Raw genomic sequence first — 24,325 nt, forward strand, 5'->3', positions numbered from 1 at the left:
TTCTTCTGGAAATGGATAAAAATATGTCACAGCACTTCACTAAGGTTATCTTTTGTAATAATAATGTAATATTGACATTTATAGGCTCCAAAATGTCTGCATTCTAAAGGCCATGTTTTTCTGCTGTGAGATTTTTACAATGAATAATTGAAAATGGTGTACTCAGCAAACATGCCTGTACTGCCAAAAGAAAAGACTTGTAGAAATAGAGGGTGGAAAAGCATCAATATGTGTACAGTGGTTTGCAAAAGTATTCAGCCCCCTTAAAGTTTTCCACATTTTGTCACATTACTGCCACAAACATGCATCAATTTTATTGGAATTCCACGTGAAAGACCAATACAAAGTGGTGTACACGTGAGAAGTGGAACGAAAATCATACATGATTCCAAACATTTTTTAAAATAAATAACTGCAAAGGGGGGTGTGCGTAATTATTCGGCCCCCTGAGTCAATACTTTGTAGAACCACCTTTTGCTGCAATTACAGCTGCCAGTCTTTTAGGGTATATCTCTACCAGCTTTGCACATCTAGAGACTGAAATCCTTGCCCATTCTTCTTTGCAAAACAGCTCCAGCTCAGTCAGATTAGATAGACAGCGTTTGTGACCAGCAGTTTTCAGATCTTGCCACAGATTATCGATTAGATTTAGATCTGGACTTTGATTGGGCCATTCTAACACATAGATATGTTTTGTTTTAAACCATTCCATTGTTGCCCTGGCTTTATGTTTAGGGTCATTGTCCTGCTGGAAGGTGAACCTCCGCCCCAGTCTCAAGTCTTTTGCAGACTCCAAGAGGTTTTCTTCCAAGATTGCCTTGTGTTTGGCTCCATCCATCTTCCCATCAACTCTGACCAGCTTCCCTGTCCCTGCTGAAGAGAAGCACCCCCAGAGCTTGATGCTGCCACCACCATATTTGACAGTGGGGATGGTGTGTTCAGAGTGATGTGCAGTGTTAGTTTTTCACCACACATAGTGTTTTGCATTTTGGCCAAAAAGTTCCATTTTGGTCTCATCTGACCAGAGCACCTTCTTCCACATGGTTGCTGTGTCCCCCACATGGCTTGTGGCAAACTGCAAACGGGACTTCTTATGCTTTCCTGTTAACAATGGCTTTCTTCTTGCCACTCTTCCACAAAGGCCAACTTTGTGCAGTGCACGACTAATAGTTGTCCTATGGACAGATTCCCCCACCTGAGCTGTAGATCTCTGCAGCTCGTCCAGAGTCACCATTGGCCTCTTGACTGCATTTCTGATCAGCGCTCTCCTTGTTCGGCCTGTGAGTTTAGGTGGACCACCTTGTCTTGGTAGGTTTACAGTTGTGCCATACTCCTTCCACTTCTGAATGATCGCTTGAACAGTGCTCTGTGGGATGTTCAAGGCTTTGGAAATCTTTTTGTATCCTAAGCCTGCTTTAAATTTCTCAATAACTTTATCCCTGACCTGTCTTGTGTGTTCTTTGGACTTAACGGTGTTGTTGCTCCCAATATTCTCTTAGACAACCTCTGAATCTGTCACAGAGCAGCTGTATTTGTACTGACATTAGATTACGCCCAGGTGCACTCTATTTAGTCATTAGCTCTCATCACGCAATGTCTATAGGCAACTGACTGCACTCAGACCAAAGGGGGCACACCCCACGCACACCCCACTTTGCAGTTATTTTTTTTTTAAATATTTGGAGTCATGTATGATTTTCGTTCCACTTCTCACGTGTACACCACTTTGTATTGGTCTTGCATGTGGAATTCCAATAAAATTAATTCATGTTTGTGGCAGTAATGTGACAAAATGTGGAAAACTTCAAGGGGGCTGAATACTTTTGCAAGCCATTATACATGGCAACCTCTACTCTATAAAATGTAGACCCTGAACAAGTATGCAGATCAGATGTTTCTGACAATAATCTAACAAAAATTAGCTGCATGCTTGTTTCAGGTGTGTGAATCAGACAGAACCGACCAGAAAGATCAGCAGGACTGCCAGGCAAGGCAACTGGTATTATTTAAAAGGAAATACATCCATCAGCCTCCATATGATTCTCACCTCGGGTTCTTTTTCACAAAATCGTAAGAAAAGTTCTCGGTTGTGCTTCATTAATAATTGATTTGCAGAAAAAATGTACATCATGGAATATTATACTTAGCAGAGAAATGACTTTGTCAAATGGTACTAATTTTATAACGTCTACCAAAACATGGTGGCATAAATATCAGTGGTTGTGACTTGTGCATATGGTGGTGGCTCTAGTCTGTGACTTCATTGGCTGATTTACTGCTGCCACCATTTTGTGTTGGGTTTGTGTTTTTCTATGAAAACTTTACTAAGTCTTCCAAACACCATGCAATCTTTGAACTGTGTGGTAGGGTGAGCATCGCACCCCAAGAAAAAAACACAGATACAACAGGAGCCCAAATTGGGCAGTATGTCACAAAGTATATAAAAATGAAAATTAGGTGAAATGAATACTCACAAAGGGAGGTTGCACGTGAAGTAAGCAACCACTGGAAGCAGGTGGAGATGCACAAACTTTACTCCATTCAAGTACCCAGAGCAAAGCAGGTGGTTTTGGCTCATGGCGCTCACCGCCGGGCGCTGAAACCAGGCGCCCCATAGCAGCAATGTAATGCGAGGGGTGGGGTTTGGGAGAAGGGAGACCTCTCTTTTTTTTTTTTTCTTCCTCAATTTCTTTTTCATTCTATGGCCTCAATTCATAAAGCATTACCGCATTCAGTAATGTAGAAAACAGCTGACTTTACCCGAGCACTTAGGGAAATGTCAATTCATAAAAGCAGTTACCGCATGCAAAGCTGAAATTCCAGAGCAGGGAGGTAAATTACAAAACATCAGTAAAAGTCAATTCATAAAAGCTTTAACATGCGGCAAAGCACGGGAAAACTACCGTCAGGTTTGATGTGGCGAAATCAGAGCTGAGTCTGTGTGAGAGCTATGATTGGAAGAAGCAGGGAACTAGTAGAACGAGCCCCTGTCTCCTGAAAGAACACTGTGATCTATCTGATTGGACCCGCAGGCTTCTCCAGCAGGACCAGCATTCCTACCCCTCCCCCCCCCCCCCCCCCCCATGCAGCTAGCAGAGAGATTATGGTATAAAAGAAGTTTCCCATGGCTCCCTTGACATTTAACCCTTTAAGTTCTGTTTGAAAATGCGGATATGCTACTGGGGAAATCATCTAAGCAGGGCATGTGTAACGTCTCCTGGAAGTTCATCTCAGCTGTGACAACTAAATAAAATGTTAAGAAGAACGAATGGACAGATTGAGCGAGCAGCAGCATAGTTAAATAGTTACATAGTTATTTTGGTTGAAAAAAGACACACGTCCATCGAGTTCAACCAGTACAAAGTACAACTCCAGCCCGTCCCCCACATACCCCTGTTAATCCAGAGGAAGGCGAAAAAAACCCCACAAGGCATGGTCCAATTAGCCCCAAAAGGGAAAAATTCCTTCCTGACTCCAGATGGCAATCAGATAAAATCCCTGGATCAACATCATTAGGCATAACCTAGTAATTGTAGCCATGGATGTCTTTCAACGCAAGGAAAGCATCCAAGCCACCTTTAAATGCAGGTATAGAGTTTGCCATAACGACTTCCTGTGGCAATGCATTCCACATCTTAATCACTCTTACTGTAAAGAACCCTTTCCTAAATAAATGGCTAAAACGTTTTTCCTCCATGCGCAGATCATGTCCTCTAGTCCTTTGAGAAGGCCTAGAGACAAAAAGCTCATCCGCCAAGCTATTATATTGCCCTCTGATGTATTTATACATGTTAATTAGATCCCCTCTAAGGCGTCTTTTCTCTAGACTAAATAAACCCAGTTTATCTAACCTTTTTTGGTAAGCGAGACCTTCCATCCCATGTAGTATAACAAAACATACACAGCTAAAGGGGTGTCAGGATGCCTCTATTGTAATGCTGTCTCTGCACGGAGAACAGCATGTAACAACACAGACAACTCACTCTTCTGCTGTTGCTTCGGTAAATTACCGAACTTCTTCCGCAACTGTGAAAAGTTTTATGATTTAGCACATTAAAGTCTAAATTACCGAATGCGGTATTTTCCTAGCCAGATTTTTTTTCCCACACAGCCTTTTATGAATCAACCCTTATGTAGCCTGTAATTCTCTACTCATCATAGCCTTCATTTTAGTTTCTCTTTTTATTTGTTTCTTCTTTTACCCTGGATGGCTTTTTAATACATTAATTTGAAAATAATAGTTTTGGTTCCATTCATGATTCTTTTGAGTAAATATGGCTTCTATGTATATGACCTTTGTTGTTGTTTTTATGCTTTAATCTCGAATAAGGCACTTATGTGTGCATGATTGGTTATAGTATTGCTTATCGTGAGTATGCAACAATGACAGCAATTTTCTTTCCATCTTCATGTGTTTGGGTTGAGGCTTTTCCTGCCCTTGTATAATGCACTTTTTCTTGTGGGGGAAAAGAGATTTTACTATCATGTCTGCTGTGCAAGTTGTTCTTTTTTCATTTTCTTTTTTTTTTTAATAGTTACATTTTTTATAAATTGTACTTTTCTTCTATTTCTGATAAGTATGGCGGAAAGAAGAAGTGGAGCGTATTAACCAACAATATACAGGCCCTGAAAGAAAAGCAGCTCTATGTGCATTGCTGGAACAAGAGACCCAGATGATCTCCTCTATTGGCAGGCACAAAATAGATGCTGGTGAAGAGAACCAACAGAAAGCTATACAGTCTCTCCTAAACAAGGTCAGTGACATTCTAGTCCAACACAAGCATTGTTATACAATCATCATAGCTAGGATCTGTACAGGTGACAGATTAGGGTTCACAGGGACATTACCTTGCTAAAATGGATTTGATGCTTGTGGATATTTCAGATGCTGTATAAATTCAGTAAAAAGAATCTAGTGCTCATTATGGGCCTGATGCACAAAAGATATCAACGCTTCGTGTTTTATCTCATGGTTAAAGTGTACTACAATCTGTAGTTACAGTGCCTCATTAAGTCTTGCATGAAAAACACCTTGCCATCAGAATCCTCTTGGTATAAAACTTGCCCTAAACAATTCTCAAGGACATTATTATTATTTGGTATTTTTATAGCGCTGACATCTTTTGCATCGCTTTAAAGTGTAAATACAGCCATGCCACTAAATGTCACTCTGAGGAGCTCACAGTGTAATCCTTACCATAGTCATACGTCCATTTGTAGTCTAGGGCCCATTTAAGGGAAAGCCAATTAACTTATATGTATGTTTTTTGGATGTGGGAGAAAACTGAAGTGCCCAGAGCAATCCTACAAGGGGAAAATACAAACTCTGTACACATAGTACCCTGGCTGGGATTCAAACTGAGATAAGTGTGCAACTAACTTAAAGTGAACCTAAGAAGAAAGACATCTCAGGTACCATAGTTACCTGGGGCTTTTTCAGATGGACAGCTGTTGGTGATTGTGCCTGGATATAATGTTAGGGATTCACCAATGCTTTGTAATTAAGACAAGAGCATTCATCTCACAATGTTTACCATAATTTCTGTCGTTTGGTCAAGTGGCGCGGTCGATCGAGTTTCCATAGATGCTGCATGCAAAGTCTCCGAGTCGATTGCATTCACAGTTACAATGAACTCCCCTAGGGCTCTAAATATGACGTCAAACATTGATAAAAGATGTCAAACATAGTGGCAGAAAAGCATTTCTGCAAGGCAAAATAAACCACCGGGGGCTGTCCATGGGAACCGGCCCTAAGACTCACAGATCCCAGAATATACAGTGTGTAAATATTTTGGTGTTTTCCCATTATTATTATTATTAATAATTTATAAAGCACCAACATATTATGTGGTGCTGTACAATGTAAGAAACAAACATGAAGTACAAAATAATATAGACAATGGTTTGTACCAACTCTGTATTTTGTATATTAGTGTATAACACAGAATTGGTAATTACAGTGACAAAATTAATATGAATGTGTTACAAATTCCAAGACACAAAGAGTGAGAGAGCCCTGGCCTTGCGAGCTTACAATCTAAAGGAATAGGGGTCAAACATGTGGTGGGGTAGTATATATTCATACCTAGAGGCAGTGTGTTTTAGGTTATCTAGTAGGAGTACAACTTGGCCAGAAGGGAACTGGCTTAAAGGGAACCTGAAGCGAGTACAATTATTTAAAATAAACACATGATGTAGCTGCAAATGAATATTACATACTAACCTCCCTATCAGTTCCTCTCAAAGGCAAACCATTTTCTTTTTACAGTGATCCCTTCCATTTCCGACAATATTTTGTCAGAACTGAAATATACCAGTTGCTGTCAGTTATACTGTATATCAGCTGCTGTCAGTTACAACTGAATGTGCAATGTAATGTCCATGTTTCCCTATGGCTCAAGTGGGTGATATAACTGTTTAACAGTGTGCTGACCAGGAAGCTGTTATGGGGTAATGGCCATTTTTAAAATGGGGGGCCGAGAATTCCATTGATCACAGCGGACACATGGGACGCAGAAGAGGAGAAATGGCCCATACTCACGGGCTACAATTGTCGCCGCAACATGCAGCGCGCGCGTGTTGCAGCGACATGTCGCCCGTGAGTATGCGGCGTTGCATGGGCGCGCACCCGAACTGTCGCCCGTCGCTGATGTCGCCATGCGATTGGCGCGGTCAATCACCTGGCGCCAGTCGCTGCCGCATCTCCGCCGCAACTGTCGCTAGTCCGCGTGAGTACGCGGACTAGCAACAGCAACATAATAGCAAATAGACGGCGCTTCCGGCGGGGGGAGGGACAACAGCGACAGCTTCCGTCGCATTAGTTGCCAGGTCCCTCTGCTGTGTGTATGCGGAGGGACCTGGAGACGAGCTGTCGCCGGCCTGTCGCGCACACGCTCACGTGTGCTGGCGACAGGCCACTTTTGCAGCCCGTGAGTATGGGCCAAAAGAGATTGATGAGTAGACTACACAGGAGGTAAGTATGACCTGTGTATGACCTCTTTAAGGTAGAGCATATGCTTGATATAAAAAGTGAGATTTGTGGGCACATTTAATGAAAACAAAGGTTGGCTAGTGACGGATGTGTTGTGGCAGGGGTTTCCAGGGGAGGAGTGAAGCACGTGCAAAATCTTGTATACATGAATGTTAGGAAGTGATTTTAGAGGAGGACAATAGAAGGTCATGTGCAGATCTGAGATTGCGGTTGGGTTGGTATCTGGAAACTAGTAAGGGGATGTACACAGGAGAGAGATTGTGGAGAGCTTTGTAAGTTAGAGTTAAAGGTGGCCATACATCAGGCGACTTGGCGGCCGATCAACCATCCAATTCGATTATTAAAATCGAATTGGATGAAAATCGGTGCCCCCAAGTGCATGCCTGACCGACAAAGCGACCAATTTTGGGATGGAAATTGGTCGATCGCACATGCCCCAAGATGTCTGGCCGTATTTGGTTGGTCGGGTGTGCGGCGGTACGGCGGTGATTTCCGGAACGAGCGACGAGATGACCAAGCCCCCGCCGCAATGTATAAATGTTCCCGGTGTGTGCATTTATACGTTAACTGTCCTGTAGCAGCCTCCGCGCGGTGTCCGTAACTTCCGGGGCGGCTGTACGTACACGCTACTGGCGCATAGTGTCTGACATCTGCACATAGTGTCTGATGTCACAGGCCATGTGCCAGTGGCATGTATGGAGAGCCGCCTGTAGGATTACGGACACCGTACGGACACTGCTAAAGGACAGGTAACGTATAAATGCACAGACTGGGCACATTTTACAATGGGGGCAGCAGCAGTGCGGACGATTCCCTGAAGATTTCATGCTAAAATCGGACGGGAAACGACCTGTAGTGTTTGGGCAGAATCAACAAAAAACAAATTTATCTCTAATCAGATTCGATTAGAGATACATTTGTCTCTTTGTCGAATTTGCCCATACTTCGCTAGATGTATGGCTACCTTAAGAGTTTGAACTGGATCCTCTGGTTAATTGGTAGCCAATGAAGAGCTTGACAGAGAGGAGCAGCAGAGAAAGAGCGGGAAGAAAGATTAATAAGACGAGCAGCTGAGTTCAATACAGATTGGAGAGGTGCCAGTCTGTTAGTTGGTTGTCCACAAGGTAGTATGTTACAATAGTCCAGATGAGATATTATAAGAGCATGTATTAACATTTTAGTTGTGTCCTGAGTGAGAAAAGGTCTGATGAGAGATATGTTTTTGAGACATGTCACATCAATAACCAAAAAACCAAGTTAAAATACAATTTTTGGCATAACTGTTGTTGAGCATAGCTCTTTCAACAAATAAATTGTTTCTAAAGGGGCCCATACGCCTAACGATTTTCCCGCCGATATACAGCCGTCCGAAATCGATCGTTCCCGTTGATTCCCGTTGACCCATCCGTGCGGAAGATTTTTCTCGGTCGCCGGCGGGTCGGGAGTGCGTCATTAGCGGCGTTCGAATGCTCGACGACCGACGCAATACAGCTGTAATACATTACCTACTCCAGCCGGCGCGAGTCCCCTGGTCTTCTTCTCCGCTTCGGGCTCCAGAGCTACACAGAACTTACGGTCCCGGCAGGAAGTTTAAACAGCAGTAGAGCGCCCTCTACTGTTTAAACTTCCCCTGGACAGGAAGTTCAGTAGCCGGAGCGTGGCGGGGCAGTAAAGGTGGCCATACGATCCCTCTTTGATCAGATTCGATCAGAGAGGGATCTATCTGTTGGTCGAATCTGATGGCAAATCGACCAGTGTATGGCCACTTTAAGAAGCAGGAAGGAAAAATACCCAGAAAGAATTTGTACTGTGTTAATCATTTAAATTACAGTTTGGCACTAGATGCAGAAGAAAACCAGATTTATCCAGATTTACTATACTACCAGTGCACTTTGGCCTCCTTTGTAACCATTCACAGGATGACTGAGCCTATTCTGGACTGTTACCAGCAGTTAGTTGTTTAACTAAATTATCTGTTGGTGTATTGCTTTTTTACAAGTATAAATATTTTTTTACATCTGAATTCTTATTTACTCAATGTAAGTACAAGGGCAAATTTAGATTTCAGCAGCCTATAGGCACAGGTCATTTGTTGCCCTAAAGCTCACCTTTCAATATGTGCCACATCCCAGGTCACAATGGATACAGTTTGAGCACACACAAGGTACATTATTATCAGCTAGTTTATTTTCTCATGCTAATAAGATGCATTTCCTATAGCTTCCCAAAATGTACCACTGTATGTGTCACACATTCCAAAGATCATGATGGGGCATGATGAAGGAACAGCAGGAACCTGGAACACATCTTGAGGAGCACTGGAATGCTGAGGCACACACTGGATGCCATTGGAATTCTAGGGCAGATTATGGGGAGCACTAAGAAGTTTTGGCTTCCTACTGGCTGCACTGCAACATTGGTACTGTGTAGTTGCTACATCTGATCTCCCCATGCCTACTTTTGTACCACCTATTCTTGAAATGTCCTGTGCTCTGATTTCTTCCATTTTCCCCTTTCTTCACATTTCTCTGTGTCATACAGCCAGTAGGCCGGCAGGAACCTCCTCCTTGTGTCACATGTTCACTCGGCTTGCAGAAATGCCTTAAAGAGAACCTGAACTGAAAATAAAATAACCATACACAAGTCATACCTACCTCCTATGTAGTCTACTCCTCAATCTCTTTCTCATTTCCTGTGTCCCATTTGTCCACTGTGATCAATGGATTTCTCTGTCCTCCATTTTAAAAATGGCCATTACCCCATAACCGCTTCCAGGTCAGCACACTGTTAAACTGTAATATCGCGCACTTGAGCCATAGGGAAACATGAACATTACCTTGCACATTCAGTTGTAACTGACAGCTGCTGATATATAACTGACAGCAACTGGTATGTTTCAGTTCTGACAAAATATTGTCAGAACTGGAAGGGATCACTTTAAGAAGAAAATGGTGAGCTTCTGAGAGGAACGGACAGTGAGGTTAGTATGTAAAATTCATTTGCAGCTACGTCATGTTTATTTTAAATAATTTTCCTCACTTCAGGTTCCCTTTAATTATGTCACACAGCCACTTACTCTGCAGAAACTCCCTATCTCCATGTCATGCAGTCGCTTAGCCAGTAAATAGCCCTTCACTCTCACCTCCAACCATAATTTGCAACTGTTGGGAAGTGCTCACCTGGTGCAAACTGCACTGGAATAAGGAAATGAGAAGTGCCAATAAGAAGGGGTTGTGGGGTAGGATGAGGCAGACCCTCAGGCCAGTCAGACAAACATTGTATCACTGGTGGCGCTAAACTCAGACTAGACCTTCCACACTTGCGCTACGATAAAAAGATCTGGTAGGCCCAACAGCTGAGTCGAGATGATATGTAATCTCCCACTTTTTTGAGTGGAGGTTTGGGAAAGGGCACATCTCATCAGGATGAGCAGGAGCGTGAAGAGGAGGAAGAGTTTATGGTGTGGCAAATTGGAGAGGGGGCAATGTCATTGGCTGCACATGAGGAGAGGGAGGAGTCTGAAGAGCATTCAGAGGAGGGTGGTGGCTGTGGTGGTGAGGAAAAGCAAGAGGAACAAGCTTCCAAGGGGCTTCTCACTTTTCAGGGGACCCTAGTCTTGTACGTGGCTGGGGGGAACAAACTGTGGTGGAGGATGATGCCCTGGATCGGTAAGGGGAGCTGGAGTCTTCTGCCTCAAACATCATTAGAATAGGGCAGTTCATGCTGATGTGTCTGAGGAAGGACCCCATATCAAAACTATGAAGGACACCGACCTGTACTGGGTGGCAACCTTATTAGACCCTCGGTACAAACAGAAAATGGTGGAGTTGCTACCTCAATCGCCAGAGGCGCTTCTAGAGACCAGCTGACCAGCTAATTGCCTAGAGCAGCAGATTTATTGCAGGGCGGCTTTGAGGGAAAAAAAGTTTGTTTTTCCTGTCCTTAGAGGCTGAAAACTCAGGGAACGGAGATAAAAAGTTCTAATGAAAGCCTCTACTGCTCAGCCTCAAATAAGGAATCTACAAACCTTTTGTCTACAAACACTTTGTATGGCATTCCCTAATGTTAGTGTTATCTCAGGATCTAGAGTGTGTCTGTGTGACTCCTGTCCTGCCCGCCCCTCCTTATGACTTAAGAGGAGGATGGTGTCTTTGTTTGCATTCCAGAACGGGACTAGCCAGGAGGAAGGAGTGAGTTTTTTTCCCCCCTTGCTGCTGGTACAGTGTATAAGTCTGTGGTTTATGGAGAGCCAACAATGTGAAGCACTAGGCTGGCTGAGGGAAATACATGTACAATTTGATGGCAAGCTGGTAAATGTACACAACATGATGCAGAAGAGAAGCTAGCCTCCTACAGTGTCCTTAGAAAAAAAACTGTCTGCATTCTCACCATTGTAAAGACTGCATGTGGTCAGCTAGATAAGGTCGTAGCTCCCAAATGTCCCTCTTTTGGAGGGACAGTCCCTCTTTGGGAGCCCTGTCACTCTGTCCCTCTTTCCTCCTCATATGTCCCTCTTTCAGGATTTTGTCTCTCTTTCTATGTAAATATATATATCTCTACTAAAAATGTGTTTGACTGTAAACTTTATTCCCATCCTTTACATTGATATATTACTAATTTTAAAATGTTAATATGAAGGAAAATTACCCAGGATAGAAAGGACCAGGGTGGTTTGAATTATAAAACAGCATATTTTTCTTATGAAATCTGTATGGTATGCGTGAGTAGGGGTGTGACGGGGGAGTGATCAGGGGTGTGGCAGGGGCATGGCAGAAGTGTCCCTCTTTTTTTCATCTCAAAAAGTTGGGAGGTATGTATTACACAGGTTGAAAAGATTTAGACAGTCCTTAGACTCCAGGAGGGCTGCTGCAGCCTTGTGTGAGAGACAGGTAGGACAGGCGTCACATTACAGGCAAGTCGCCTCTGTGTGATGTGGCTGCAATACAGATAAGATCTCTGCTCCACCTCAGGCTATTCTCAGTCTCTCTCCACTCCTCCTCTCTCCCTCATTCACCTTTGATCCCCCCCCCCCCTTCCCCTAGTGCTGGCTGTCTTCTTGTCTTAAAGGAAAGCAAAATAAAAGTGCTTTTCCTCCTCTCTCTGGATAGTGTAATTGTTAAGGGCTCTGCCTCTGGCACAGGCAACCTGGGTTCAAATCTCTGCTTCTTCCTACTCAGTAAGCCGGCACCTATTCAGTAGGAGACCTTGGGCAAGACTCCCTAACACTACTACTGCCTAGCGAGTCAGCACTGAGTCTGCCAGGAAAAAAGTAATTATAAATGTTCCTTGTTACTCTCTACTTTGATCCCCCCCCCCCCAATCTTACCCTTACAATTGAATCACCCAATCTTGTTATTAGTAACCCTAACTACATGCATTCATTTTTACAGACAGATTCTTTCAAAATGATCGAATATGGCGATTATCAGCCACCACATCGATCAGAATTTCAATCAATGGCAAATCCATGGCAAAAATGTACCAAAAGCACAATCAAGCAGTACATTTTTCCAATTGGACACAGTGGTATAGTGGCGGTAGATCAAGGGCTCGTAGTATTGCGCTGAACCACTACTGTAATACGATTATTTTCTGGTGAAAAGCTGCCGCATTGCGAATATTTTCATGGAGAGGGCGGGGGCGCCACAGGTCTCCTTGCCTGGAGTGACAAAATGGCCAGGGGCGCCCCTGTCAGTCGCAGAGAGTGGCCAAAATGCAAAACTTCCATAACAAGCTGAGACAGGTGCTGTATTCTGCTTTTCATACTGGTGGTGGCATTGCAAGCCTCACCACAGCACACTTCCTCCTTCAAGCCGGAAGAAGAAAATGCACTGGAATGAGGCTTGCAATGTGACCAACTGGACACGTGCAAGCTGTTTAGAACGCAGGGCGGACGGCGATGTTATGGGTAAAAAAAAAACCTTGTATCCCCGCCGCACACCTGCGCCAATTAAGCCTCATTTGAATCACGGGTAATTACTCATGTGAGCAACCCTGCTATGAGCATTTTTTTTTCTCTTGTCTACCCTATTGCCAGATCATCCCACCACCAGAGTGGACCACAGAGCGGCACCAACCACACACCCTACCCATAGACAACCGACTTTGATCACTCCTTTTGCAATCCAGCAAAAGTCTCACATCCTTCTAGTTCACAGTGTTTTTTGTGTCCCAGAAAGCTAAAAAACATTTGACCTTTTTTATCCATCCACTGCAGTCAGAAACTAATCTCTGCCAGGAAAGAGCTTTATGGCTGTAATTCCTTAATAATGTGAATAAGAGCCTGTTTCCACTAGAGCGAATCCGCATGCGTTGTCTGCATGCGGATTCGCATAACCAATACAAGTGGATGGTCCTGTTTCCACTTCGCATGAAAACTAAGGTAAATTGAACCAGGCAGTGACATGGTTAAATTTGCATATACCCTGCCTATGCGAAATCGCATGCGAAATCGCGGCAAAAATGCATGCGATTTCGTCAGCGGTGGAATCCCGGCGATTTGCACCGCACTAGTGGAAATGAGCCCTTACACTAGTCCAACTGGGTCCCAACTGAATAGAAACTGTCAGCTGGATTGCTGAATGTTAACTTTTTCAGGCAGAAAAAGAAGAAAGGGAACACAGCATAGATATTTGTATGCTTGCCACTGTACATACACGTCTATCTCATCATGTCACAAGTCACTTAAAGAGGAACTCCAGTGAAAATAATATAATAAAAAAGTGCTTCATTTTTACAATAATTATGTATAAATGATTTAGTCAGTGTTTGCCCATTGTAAAATATTTTAAATCCCTGATTTATATTCTGACATTTATCACATGGTGACATTTTTACTGCTGGCAAGTGATGTAGCTGCTGCTTGCTGTTTTGGCAGTTGGAAACAGCTATTTTCCACAATGCAACAGGGTTCACAGTCATGAAACTGCCAAGAGTACATACGCATACTCAGAATTTCTTTGTGGGAGGTGTTTCACCACAACATGAGCCATACAGCGCCCCCTGATGGTCTGTTTGTGAAAAGGAATAGATTTCTCATGTAAAAAGGGGTATCAGATACTGATTGGGATAAAGTTCAATTCTTGGTCGGAGTTTCTCTTTAAGGTTTAAGGTGAGTTCCTAAACCAAGCTCAGCTGGAACTCTGTGACTAGCCAATTGCAGTGAGTGATCATGGAGGTCACATGCTCAGAGACCACACTGATTGTTTGCGGTCATTCTCTGCTTGCCAAGTCTGTGAGGTGCAGCATTGTTCCAGAAAGAAATGCCTGCACAAAAGCTCACGGGAATAGAAAGGTGGGGAATATGAATGAATTCTCCAACAACACAGGGAATATGCTACCAGAACGTTCTTTTATTGCACATTTTCTGGTGAGAGTCCATGTCCTGTGATGAAAGTGGCTAAAAATATTTTGTCTTATTTAACTAAACATTTATTTATCTGTAATTTTGGATTCCCTGGAAAGTGTTGTGATCCCAAGAAATGGAAAGCATTTGATGGTAAAACCACGGAGATGGATACCCAGTTTACAATCCGTGCCAGGGAGCTATGTGACATCTATAACAGCATTAATGCCAAGTACTTCACTCGTGATGAGAGACTTGATGCACTCCTGACATTAAAGCACACTGTTAAGGTAATGTCTTTTCTTATTCATGTTTTAATCTGGTTAGGTAAACATGTTTTGTAGCGGTTAATATTTTCCAACTGGGTTATTGCTATAATCATTAAACCTCAGTCTTTTCTAGATCAAATTTAACGTGTATTAGACCTGTAGATGTCATTCTCAAATAAAGTGTATGTGTATGTTTTTCTCTGGAGCTTGAAAAGCTACATGCTGTTACTTTGTCTATGTGAGGTCCTGTTCCCCAGATATTCCACCTACTTGCTTGTGGATTCATGGCCAGATGACCCTGTGAGTCTGCTACCTCACACTTGTCACCTTCTGATGTAAACATCAGAGAGTTTGGAGGAAGAAAAATATTTAGAAAATGTCATTTTACAGAACAACTATCAAAGAAACCATTTTTTTGTGTAAACCCCACATACCTATAGAGCTTTTAGCCAGCTTTTAGCCAGCAACACTAAAATGCTTTTCTGAGGTCTCTTAGCACAGCCTGTGTGAAAAAATGCGTGTTTACCAATTGTTTTGTAACAATTTTGTGTCTGCATCGGGGGGAGAGGGAAGCAGAGCTAAACTGTAACCTGGCTGTAAGCTGTTTACTTTACACTGCATGGCAGAGAGAGACACGCAGACAGGAACACAGAGCTTCAGCTGATGATTATTTACACACATTTGAAGCTATATTTCTGCTTTGTATCATTCTGAACAGATTTCAGTCACAGTATTGCAGCCAGTGAAGATTGTTTCTGTATGCTGGTTTTGCTGGGCACAGTCTTCCATAGTAAAGCCCACAATGAGAACTGTTCTCTGTAAATGTCATTTTCTTCACATAAAACAAGAAAAGATTACAAAAAGCCTTTGTATTGCTATTTGCTAGTAATTACTGGAAATATACTGTACATGGTATTTAGAATTTGAGTTAACTTTGATAGTTTTCCTTAAAGAATTTGCAAGATGTCAGCCTACATCACACTAAAACTATACATTTTCAAAAATCAACAAGAACCAGAAAGGTACCTCGCACACAATGTGTCACTGCTGGGATAACCTAAGTCACTCTACTACGTGCCTCTCTGTTATATCTCCCTGGTGGTAAACGTTATTGCACTAATTTAAGATATTCACAGCAGCGATTCCTCAATAGGTCTCACTCCAGGTCCTAAAATAGCAATAAAACATATACGCACATAGAGGGTAAACTTCCAGCACTAGTACACCCTGTGTATGAAACCACACTTTGTGCTAGGAAACCTCCACCGCATGCAGGACGGGGGTCACGCTCCCCACCCCTAAATCCCCTGCTCACCAAAGATATTCTTTCAAACCGGTGTATCAAACATAGACTTCACCAGCAGAACTAGGAGAAAACATATGAAGCCGCCTCTCATGGCATAAAATCTTTTTTAATATGGCTAAAAAAGCCCCACATTAAAACTGCGTACCAGATAAAAGAAACATATCTCACACATCCAATAGACGTCCGCCAGGTTCCCCACCGCGGCGCCGGCAACCCTCGTCTCTGGTGTGTTTTCCTGGAAACGTGCGTGTCCAAGGCTCCGCCGTATGCGTTTCGTCACTAGAGGGCGTGACTCATCAGGGGCAATGGACACGCTCGCACGCTCTATTCTTTCATATGCGAGTGCCCGCCCACGTCACCGCCCACCTCTACAAGACCCTTGACAAGGATGTAAGTCTATTGGGTCAACTAGAAAAGGGGCGAGGACCTTGGCAGGCGACTTTTACACGTTATGCATAAATAAAACACTACAGCAATATACTAAAACGCTCTAACATTATATTAACCTAACATAAAAAGTGCATTATTCTCCTCAATTTAAGCTAGCTACAAGGCTACTTTTTCTCTTTGCACCTACAGTTAGCCAAAGTTTAGTTTACTTTATTGCACTATCGGTGGTTATATGTGAGCACTTATCTTTTTGGGTGTCTATGTATGACTTTACTCCTTCTTCGCTTTCTCGTTGAATATATATTTGAATGCAGTCCCGATCCGACCCATCCCCGATTCTCACTTATATTTTCCCTTACTTTTAACGGACCCTCTAAATGTCCCAGCACTGGTGGCCTGGTTTGTTCAGGCCAACACAGTGGGACTTCCGCTTTTGGTGAGTCTCCTTGGTAACGCACCTCGCCACGTAATAAGACGAGTGTGTGCCGGGTGGCTGAGCATCCAAGGAAGTGATGTAAGTGCAGTGTTGCGCTCCATTGTGGAGCGCATACGCATTTACGCCTTCCGCAAAGGGGAAGGTGAGAGGGGGCGGGCCGGGTGGGTGAAGTAAGGCACGGGGTCTTCCTCTTAACGCCGAGCTGAGGGAATGGCGGTGAGCTTCTCCCCGCCATGGAGTCCTGTCTATGAAAAAGCGCTCGTTAGCGCGAAACAATTGTCGACGATCATACCATCTACTCTGTCTACTGTTAGCTACAATGGAGCGGTGATGTATAATTGATTTATCATCTGCGAATGTCTGTTTGTAAACACTCCTGGAATAAATAAAGCTTCCTTATCTGGTGCCCACGAACTTTTTCTTGTTGATGCAAAACTATACATTTTGTAGCTCCAGCCACTGGCTATAGGCCTGGCAGCCCTGCTGATCCTCTGTCTCTAATACTATTAGCCATAGCCCCTGAACAAGCATGCAGCAGATCAGGTGTTTCAGACTTTAAAGTCAGATCTGACAAGACTAGCTGCATGCTTGTTTCTGGTGTTATTCAGATACTACTGCAGAGAAATAGACCAGCAGGGCTGCCAGGCAACTGGTATTGATTAAAAGGAAATAAATATGGCAGCCTCTGTATACCTCTTACTTCAGTTCCCCTTTAAGCTGACAGGCTCTATTGTTGTATAGATCTGAACAAGGGAGCAAAGTCTCAAAAAAACCTGTTGTCCTTCTAGTGTATAAACAAATTCATGTTTCCGGTTCATTGCTGGCCCCTTCTACAGGAAAGGTAAGTCCAACACTGGTTCTCCTTTTTAAACTGTTTTAAGTGTTTTACCATATCGGGTACCTTAGAAATTCTCTTTGTACTAATAAATAAGATGGATGGCCTGCTTTACTGTGTAGAGCGTTGTTCAGGGAAGCAAAGGAAGTTGTACACAGGCATGCACAAATACTATTCATTTCAATTAAACTTGCGGTAGTTCCAGATCTGGCTCTCTGCACTCTGTGGCAACATTACCAGTGCAGTAGGCTGCTGTTACATTCAAACTAGTTATTCCAGGCCGTATGAAGCTGAAGGATTGCTTTTTGCAACTAAGGCATAGTATACCAGACCCAGTCCAAACTGAGCCACCATCATTCATACCTACACTTTAACAAGTCTGCCTCTTAAAATACCAATATTTACATCATGGCGAGGCTTCTGTTCAGGTCTCTGTTAACTTATGGAGACATTGTAGTGGCCCAGCCTCCTGAAAGTGACATCCTCCAAGGGGACATTGTGCTCAGGCCACATACACCACACTCTTTTCCAGTGATCAGTGGAATGGCATGGTAGTTACAGCAACAGAACTTCCCCCAGTATTTTGAGCCCCCAGGGATGAGAGGGGGTTTATGGTTGCTGTCGGGGCACAGGAAAGTGGGAGCAATGCAAGGGTTCTCAGATATGGGGGGAGGATGGTGAGTGGGTCTGACCCCAGGGCCTATCTAGCTGGAGGTGGTTCAAATGACCCATTAAGGTGGGTATATAGAGGAGTTTGGGAGGTACACTGAGAGTAGTTAGGAGGGGCGAGGGCATAGTGGGATTTTTTTTTTAAAATCATGGAATTATATTTTAAATACAACTCGTATTGTGGATGATATGCAGTGACATCAGACATTGATGAGAAAGCAATGTGCAACTTTCCGTTTCTGCATTGCCCTGCAATGTATTACAAGAATGTGCTGTATATATATTTGACTACCATGCTGCTCAATTAACCGTTTTGAATGGGGTCAGATCTTCACTTGGTAGAAATGTGGTGACCCTGAGTTGTGGTGTAATATATGGCCACGTGTGTTACATAGCTTAGCTTGCACATTCTGAGGGTGAGGGTGTGGTTCTGGGAAACTCAGCATGTTTACATCTTGCTCTGTACTCTGTAGTAAAGTACAAAATTGTGCAGTTGAAGTTAGTTTTGAAAGCTGTAAATATGGGAGCGTCTTCTCTATGATGACATCAACCAGCAGCTCTTATCATTCTTTCATAAAATCATTTGGCTGCCAGCTGTAGAAGATTGCTTTTCTCCTCCACACCTTCCCGCCAAGAGTAACTTTGTGACTTATGACCTCTCCTTCCATTGGCTAAAGTCACTGAAGTCACATGACTCGCTTTCCCTCAGCCATACTGCACCAGTCATCTGTCAGCTAATGTTCCCATAGAGGTATGCAGCCCTCATGTGGATCGAGAGATTTAAAGCCTTCTAGGTATTAGCTTCACTTGCAATACCATGATTTTAAAAGTGGCAGTTGACAAGAAGGGGATAATACCCATATATATATCACTAGATGAATAAATTGGCATACCTTTACCAATATAATATTTTTTGTAATTTTTGTCCGATATCACTGAAAAAATCAACATGACTGCACTTCCTGTTTTTGCATGGGAGCTGGCGTTATACTGCATTTGTTGTAACAGAAACTGACGTCAGCCATTAGAAACTTTGCAGTGCAGGAGGTGAAGGTGGCAGCAACAATCCCACACATTAGTCCCTCTTGCAGAGCACCCTTTTTCGATGTTAAGGAAAAAACATTTTGGGAAATAAAATCTTGAATGTAAAAAGGTCAAAATTGAAAAAAACTATTTTTAATGTTCCAAGCTACAATGCAGTTATGGTGGTCCTTTGGGGATTTCGTTAAAACTAGGCTGGGGACCCCCACCGCCAATCTGAACTGGCACTGGTAATTAGGATTCGCATGGAAGCCCTGACATGAATTTCAAGCTGGTGACTTAATGTTAAAGGGGTATTATAATCACAGATCCTTTCTTTTGTTGACAGAAAATTACACAAACTGGAACTTAAAGGGACTCTGAGCAGTGCAGAAACTATGGAAAGATGCATATCATTTTAAAGCTCTCTTTCTCCTCTTTCCAATGATATATAAACCGCTGCCCTACGCCTTTTAGTTTTCGCTATTTTCTCGATTGAAATTGCCGCGGCCGCGATTTCAATCGCGAAAATAGAGAAAACTAAAAGGCGTAGGGCGACGATTTAGGTGTCGCCGGAAAGAGGAGAAAGAGAGCTTTAAAATGATATCCATCTTTCCATAGTTACTTGTATTACACAGGACGACACTTTCCCCAGTGTCAGCAGCTCCATTCAGCAGAATGAAGCTGCTGACTTTAGGAAAAAGTCGGCCTGTGTAATACAATGTAACTATGGAAAGATGGATATCATTTTAAAGCTCTCTTTCTCCTCTTTCCGGCGACACCTAAATCGTCGCCCTACGCCTTTTAGTTTTCTCTATTTTCGCAATTGAAATCGCAGCCACAGCAATTTCAATCGCGAAAATAGCGAAAACTAAAAGGCGTAGGGCGGCGGTTTATATATCATTGGAAAGAGGAAAAAGAGAGCTTTAAAATGATATGCATCTTTCCATAGTTTATGCACTGCTCGGAGTCCCTTTAAATATCAGCAAACAGGAAGTGTCCTCATGAGTCTGCATGATAATCAAGCATTAGGCATCATGCAAGTCCCAGTAGCATAAGAGTCCATAGTTACATATTCTTAAAGGCGTTCCCTGTTTGTGTCATGTTCTGTCAGTTTGAGAAGGTCAGGGATTGCCCAAAACTGTTGCTGTAATTTGAAGATTAAATTGCTGATGTGCAACAACCTTTTTGTTTTCTTTGGATACATATTTACACACCACCACATTGATTTACTACAAAGCATGTGCCTTTTCTGGCCATAGGGCACATTAAAATAACCTCTGTCTCTGGGCAGCATAGTTTATCACAGCACCCCACTCTTTGTGTGCTCAAACCCGCCCAAGTTTGCTCATTAGAAAAGTACAGATCCATATTGTATGTATTAATCGTGTTTCCTGTGTATTTTTAGGAACATAATTGCAAATTAACCCAAGAGATTGTTGAGCTGATTGACAGAGAAGCAGATCTTTTAATGCGTGGGGTCCGAGATGGCAACTTGGAAGGACTTCGGAAGAGAATATCTACTCTTTTTCTGCAGTATATAAAAACGCCAACTTTTAACCCGGAAATTGCCAGATTGCTTAAGGTAAGGAGTATGGAGAACAACATGTACAGCAGCACCTTATTACCAGGTGTAACTCCCTTTGGCAGCAATTTGTGATGCCAGTACTATGCACAGAACCAGGAAAGTTCACAGGATATTTTGGCCTGCTATGCACAGTCATCGCAGTCTGCCATTTGAAACAACAAAACTGATTTCCAATCACATTTTTATTGTGCATAAATGAAACATCAGTTCATACTTAACTTATTTAGTGTAAACAGAAAGTGGTGATAAATTCTCATTAGCTGTTCATTTCAGCATGGATCCTTGCCTAATGTTAATCTTGCATTCTAAGTAATCAGTCCTAAGTCTTATTTGAATGGAAACAGTTTTACCCTACTACTGAGCCGTAAGGAATGCTAGCTTTCTGTTCTGTACCTGCCTTGCTCTCCTATTCAGCACATGGCGATCTGCAATGTTAGTTCTTGCAGGGAACTTAGGGCCTTTTTCCACTAAACGCGGATTCTGGATGCAGAAAAAATGACTCCAATAAATGCCTATGGGCATGTTTCCACTAAAGCGATTTTTTTTTCTGATGCAGATTTCCCATAGGCATTCATTGGAGTCAGTTTTCTGTATCTAGAATCCGTGTGTAGTGGAAATAAATCGGCCCTTAGAGTGGTCAGGAACTTGACTTAAGCTGCACTGCTAAGCGAGAGCGCTGCTCACCCTTCAAGTATCTTCTCCTAAGACAACAAACAGCTCTGTAAACACCTCTTGCAGGTGGATTTTATGGCACATATCTGGCAGCTGTAGCCAGGTGGATAAAATGATTAAAAGAAAAATGAGCAAGAAAAAATTGCTGATTAAAATTGTTTGTACCCCTATGGCTCTAATGGCCTAATAATAAATATACCACTGACTGCGGAATAGACGGTCCCCTACGTGCAATTAGATTATGTTTCCAAAGGTCATTAGTAAGTCCAGCACATATTGTATATCAAGGTAAATATTTTACTATTAGACAACTATGGATTTCGACATACAGCATGAACAATGTTTTTGGTTGTTTTTAACATGCTTTAAAAAACTTAAAAAAACTTACAACAGTATATAATAACATATGTAATAACAAAAACAGTACAGCATATTTTGTACTTGAGGACAACTTTGTTTGTTTGGGTGAAAGTTTGTAATTAACATTTTTTTTTTTTTAAAGTGGGGGGTTATATGTTTTAAAGTAACCTTCTAACCATATGGTACTAGTCCAGGATTTATACTCTTCCTGATGAAAAACTGATCCTGTACAAACTGATCAGTTTGCATTTTAAACAGATCACTTTGTTACATTGGACTACAGTTTTTTTCATCTGGTTTTCCATTTTGTTTTTGGGTCACATCCCACTCGGTATCTTTTGCCATCTATTCCGGTCCCTGCATGTTGAAAACCTGGTATACTGATCTCGGAGCCCCATCAGAATCAGCAGGCTCTCATTGCTTTGCAAAAGACCATTGGGAATCCTTTCTTAGCACCAGGGAGGATTTTCATTGGTGCACTATTCAGTGAACCAATGAGAATCCTCCCTGGGGAGGGACGATTCCCATTGGGCTTTTACAAACCAGTTGTTGCCTGATGTTTCTGATGGTGCTCTGGGATCAGTATTCCAATGTTTCTAGCGCACAGCGACCTGAATGGAGAGATGCAGCAGCAGAGGAGGACCTCCATGGATGGCAGCAGATGAGTATTTTACAAAACATACACAGCAAGCAGCCTAGTGATTTTGACAAACTCCATCTCCTTCCGCTTCGTCCGACCAATCTGGAAAAATCGCACAGGACGCAAACTTGTGTTACGCCTGTCTGAACAGATCCGTTCCGGTAAACAGACTGCTTTATCTGGCAGTGTGAAAGGAGCCTTAGTGACTGGCACATACATAAAACGATTTGCTAAGTAAAATCCAGCCTGTTTGGGTTTTGGATAAAGTTTAAAATGGCTAGAGGCTCCATCACTTTATGATTTCTGTGTGTAGGGACCCATCATATTTCCTGTCCTCAGACATACTGCAGGAAGTGAGGGGAACTCTTCAGTGAGGACACAGACAGTAATCAAAAACTGACACAGATGGTAGCTTTGTAAACTATTTTATGCTTCTCTTGTTATATATAATTATTTTCAGGTGCCTCAAGACTCTTCTGTTCTTCGGAAGAACATATACTTCTGTCCCAGCTGCAAAAGTTACCTACCATCCACAGAATTCTCTCTATCTGCCAATGCTCGCAGTATTGGGAGGTGTCGGAAATGTTCCAAACTGGACAATGAGGCTCGACAGAGGGAAGAGTTTTCCAAATACCGACTTTTACTGAAACAACTGAAAAAGTCAGAATTAGAATATGGCGATGATTCTAAAATAGCCTTTCTGCTCCAAGTAAGTCTGCCTGGTTAATTTGGAAGGTATATGTTAGTATTTAAGTTGATGTATTGGTAATGGTAGTATCCATGCTAGTTTTTTAAAACTGTTGATATATAATTGTATTATTGATGTATACTTGACACTAGCTTCACCTAGCTTTAAAAAGAGGGCCATAGTACTTGCTAAATACTATAGACATCCTTACTATGTCACACAAACCAGTTCCTACATTTTCTGTCAATCCTATACAGTAATTGGCAAAAAAACAAACAAACAGTGTATCCCTTTTGGATCTACTACCACTTGCCCTTAGGTATTTGCAATGGCTGAAAATGTCATTTTCATTAAAATAATACCAAATGAAGTTATGCCTTCCTAAAAGTGAAGATGTTCGCAAGTACAGTAGTCTTGGTTATCCGGCGCTGATGGAGATCGGCGAATGCCAGAGACGTGTGCTTTCTAGTTGCTTGAGACTCACTGTTAATAATAGGCAAAGCTAAAACAGTACTATACCCTACTCTATATACATAAATCACAGAATAGAGACACCGAGAGCCCAATATAGTGTAGTATGTACTGGTATGTGGATATGACAAGTAAGTATCCATTTATACTCACAAACATGGGTTACCATCCAGGTAACCACTGTATCAGCAGGTGAGGAGATTAGACCTGTCCCCACTCAGGATTAAGAAGTCGCTCTCTGTAGATAGGAAATAAGGGGCAACACCTCTCCACCAAGGGTGGACTCAGGAACACCTCTCCACCAAGGGTGGACTCAGGAACTGTATAAGCAGACAGAGGTGCCAAAAGGATAAAATATTCTAAAACGTTTAAAATGAGGAGACAGAGGTGGATTTACCTCCTTCAAGCAGACACACACGAGTGTTGTGTAAATTCAAAACAGCAAAAATATATTTATATACCCCAGAAAGTGCAAGTGCAATGCGTTTCGAGGGCATCTCCCGCTTCATCAGACAATAGAAATGGAGCATAAAACTCAAATAGGTCTGGTGCAAAGCTCAGCGCCTCTGTGGGTGACTCAGCAGCCTGTGACTTTTGTTCTAAAGCTGCTCTGATTTACAAGTCTGTAGTTACATGTTTTAATGT

At 42.5% G+C, this 24,325-nt stretch overlaps 1 protein-coding gene across 3 annotated transcripts in view; it reads left to right on the forward strand.

Moving 5' to 3' along the window:
• Nucleotides 1-24,325, forward strand: part of IQUB (IQ motif and ubiquitin domain containing) — a 67,092-nt gene that overhangs the window by 21,962 nt on the left and 20,805 nt on the right. For all 3 annotated transcript variants that reach the window (XM_068276379.1, XM_068276380.1, XM_068276378.1), the window contains exons 8-11: nucleotides 4,579-4,754; nucleotides 14,456-14,626; nucleotides 20,670-20,846; nucleotides 22,982-23,230. In XM_068276379.1, coding sequence (XP_068132480.1) covers nucleotides 4,579-4,754; nucleotides 14,456-14,626; nucleotides 20,670-20,846; nucleotides 22,982-23,230 — 773 coding nt within the window. The remainder of the gene's footprint in view (nucleotides 1-4,578; nucleotides 4,755-14,455; nucleotides 14,627-20,669; nucleotides 20,847-22,981; nucleotides 23,231-24,325) is intronic.

The sequence above is a fragment of the Hyperolius riggenbachi genome, chromosome 3, assembly GCF_040937935.1.
Source record: "Hyperolius riggenbachi isolate aHypRig1 chromosome 3, aHypRig1.pri, whole genome shotgun sequence".
NCBI lineage: Eukaryota > Metazoa > Chordata > Amphibia > Anura > Hyperoliidae > Hyperolius > Hyperolius riggenbachi.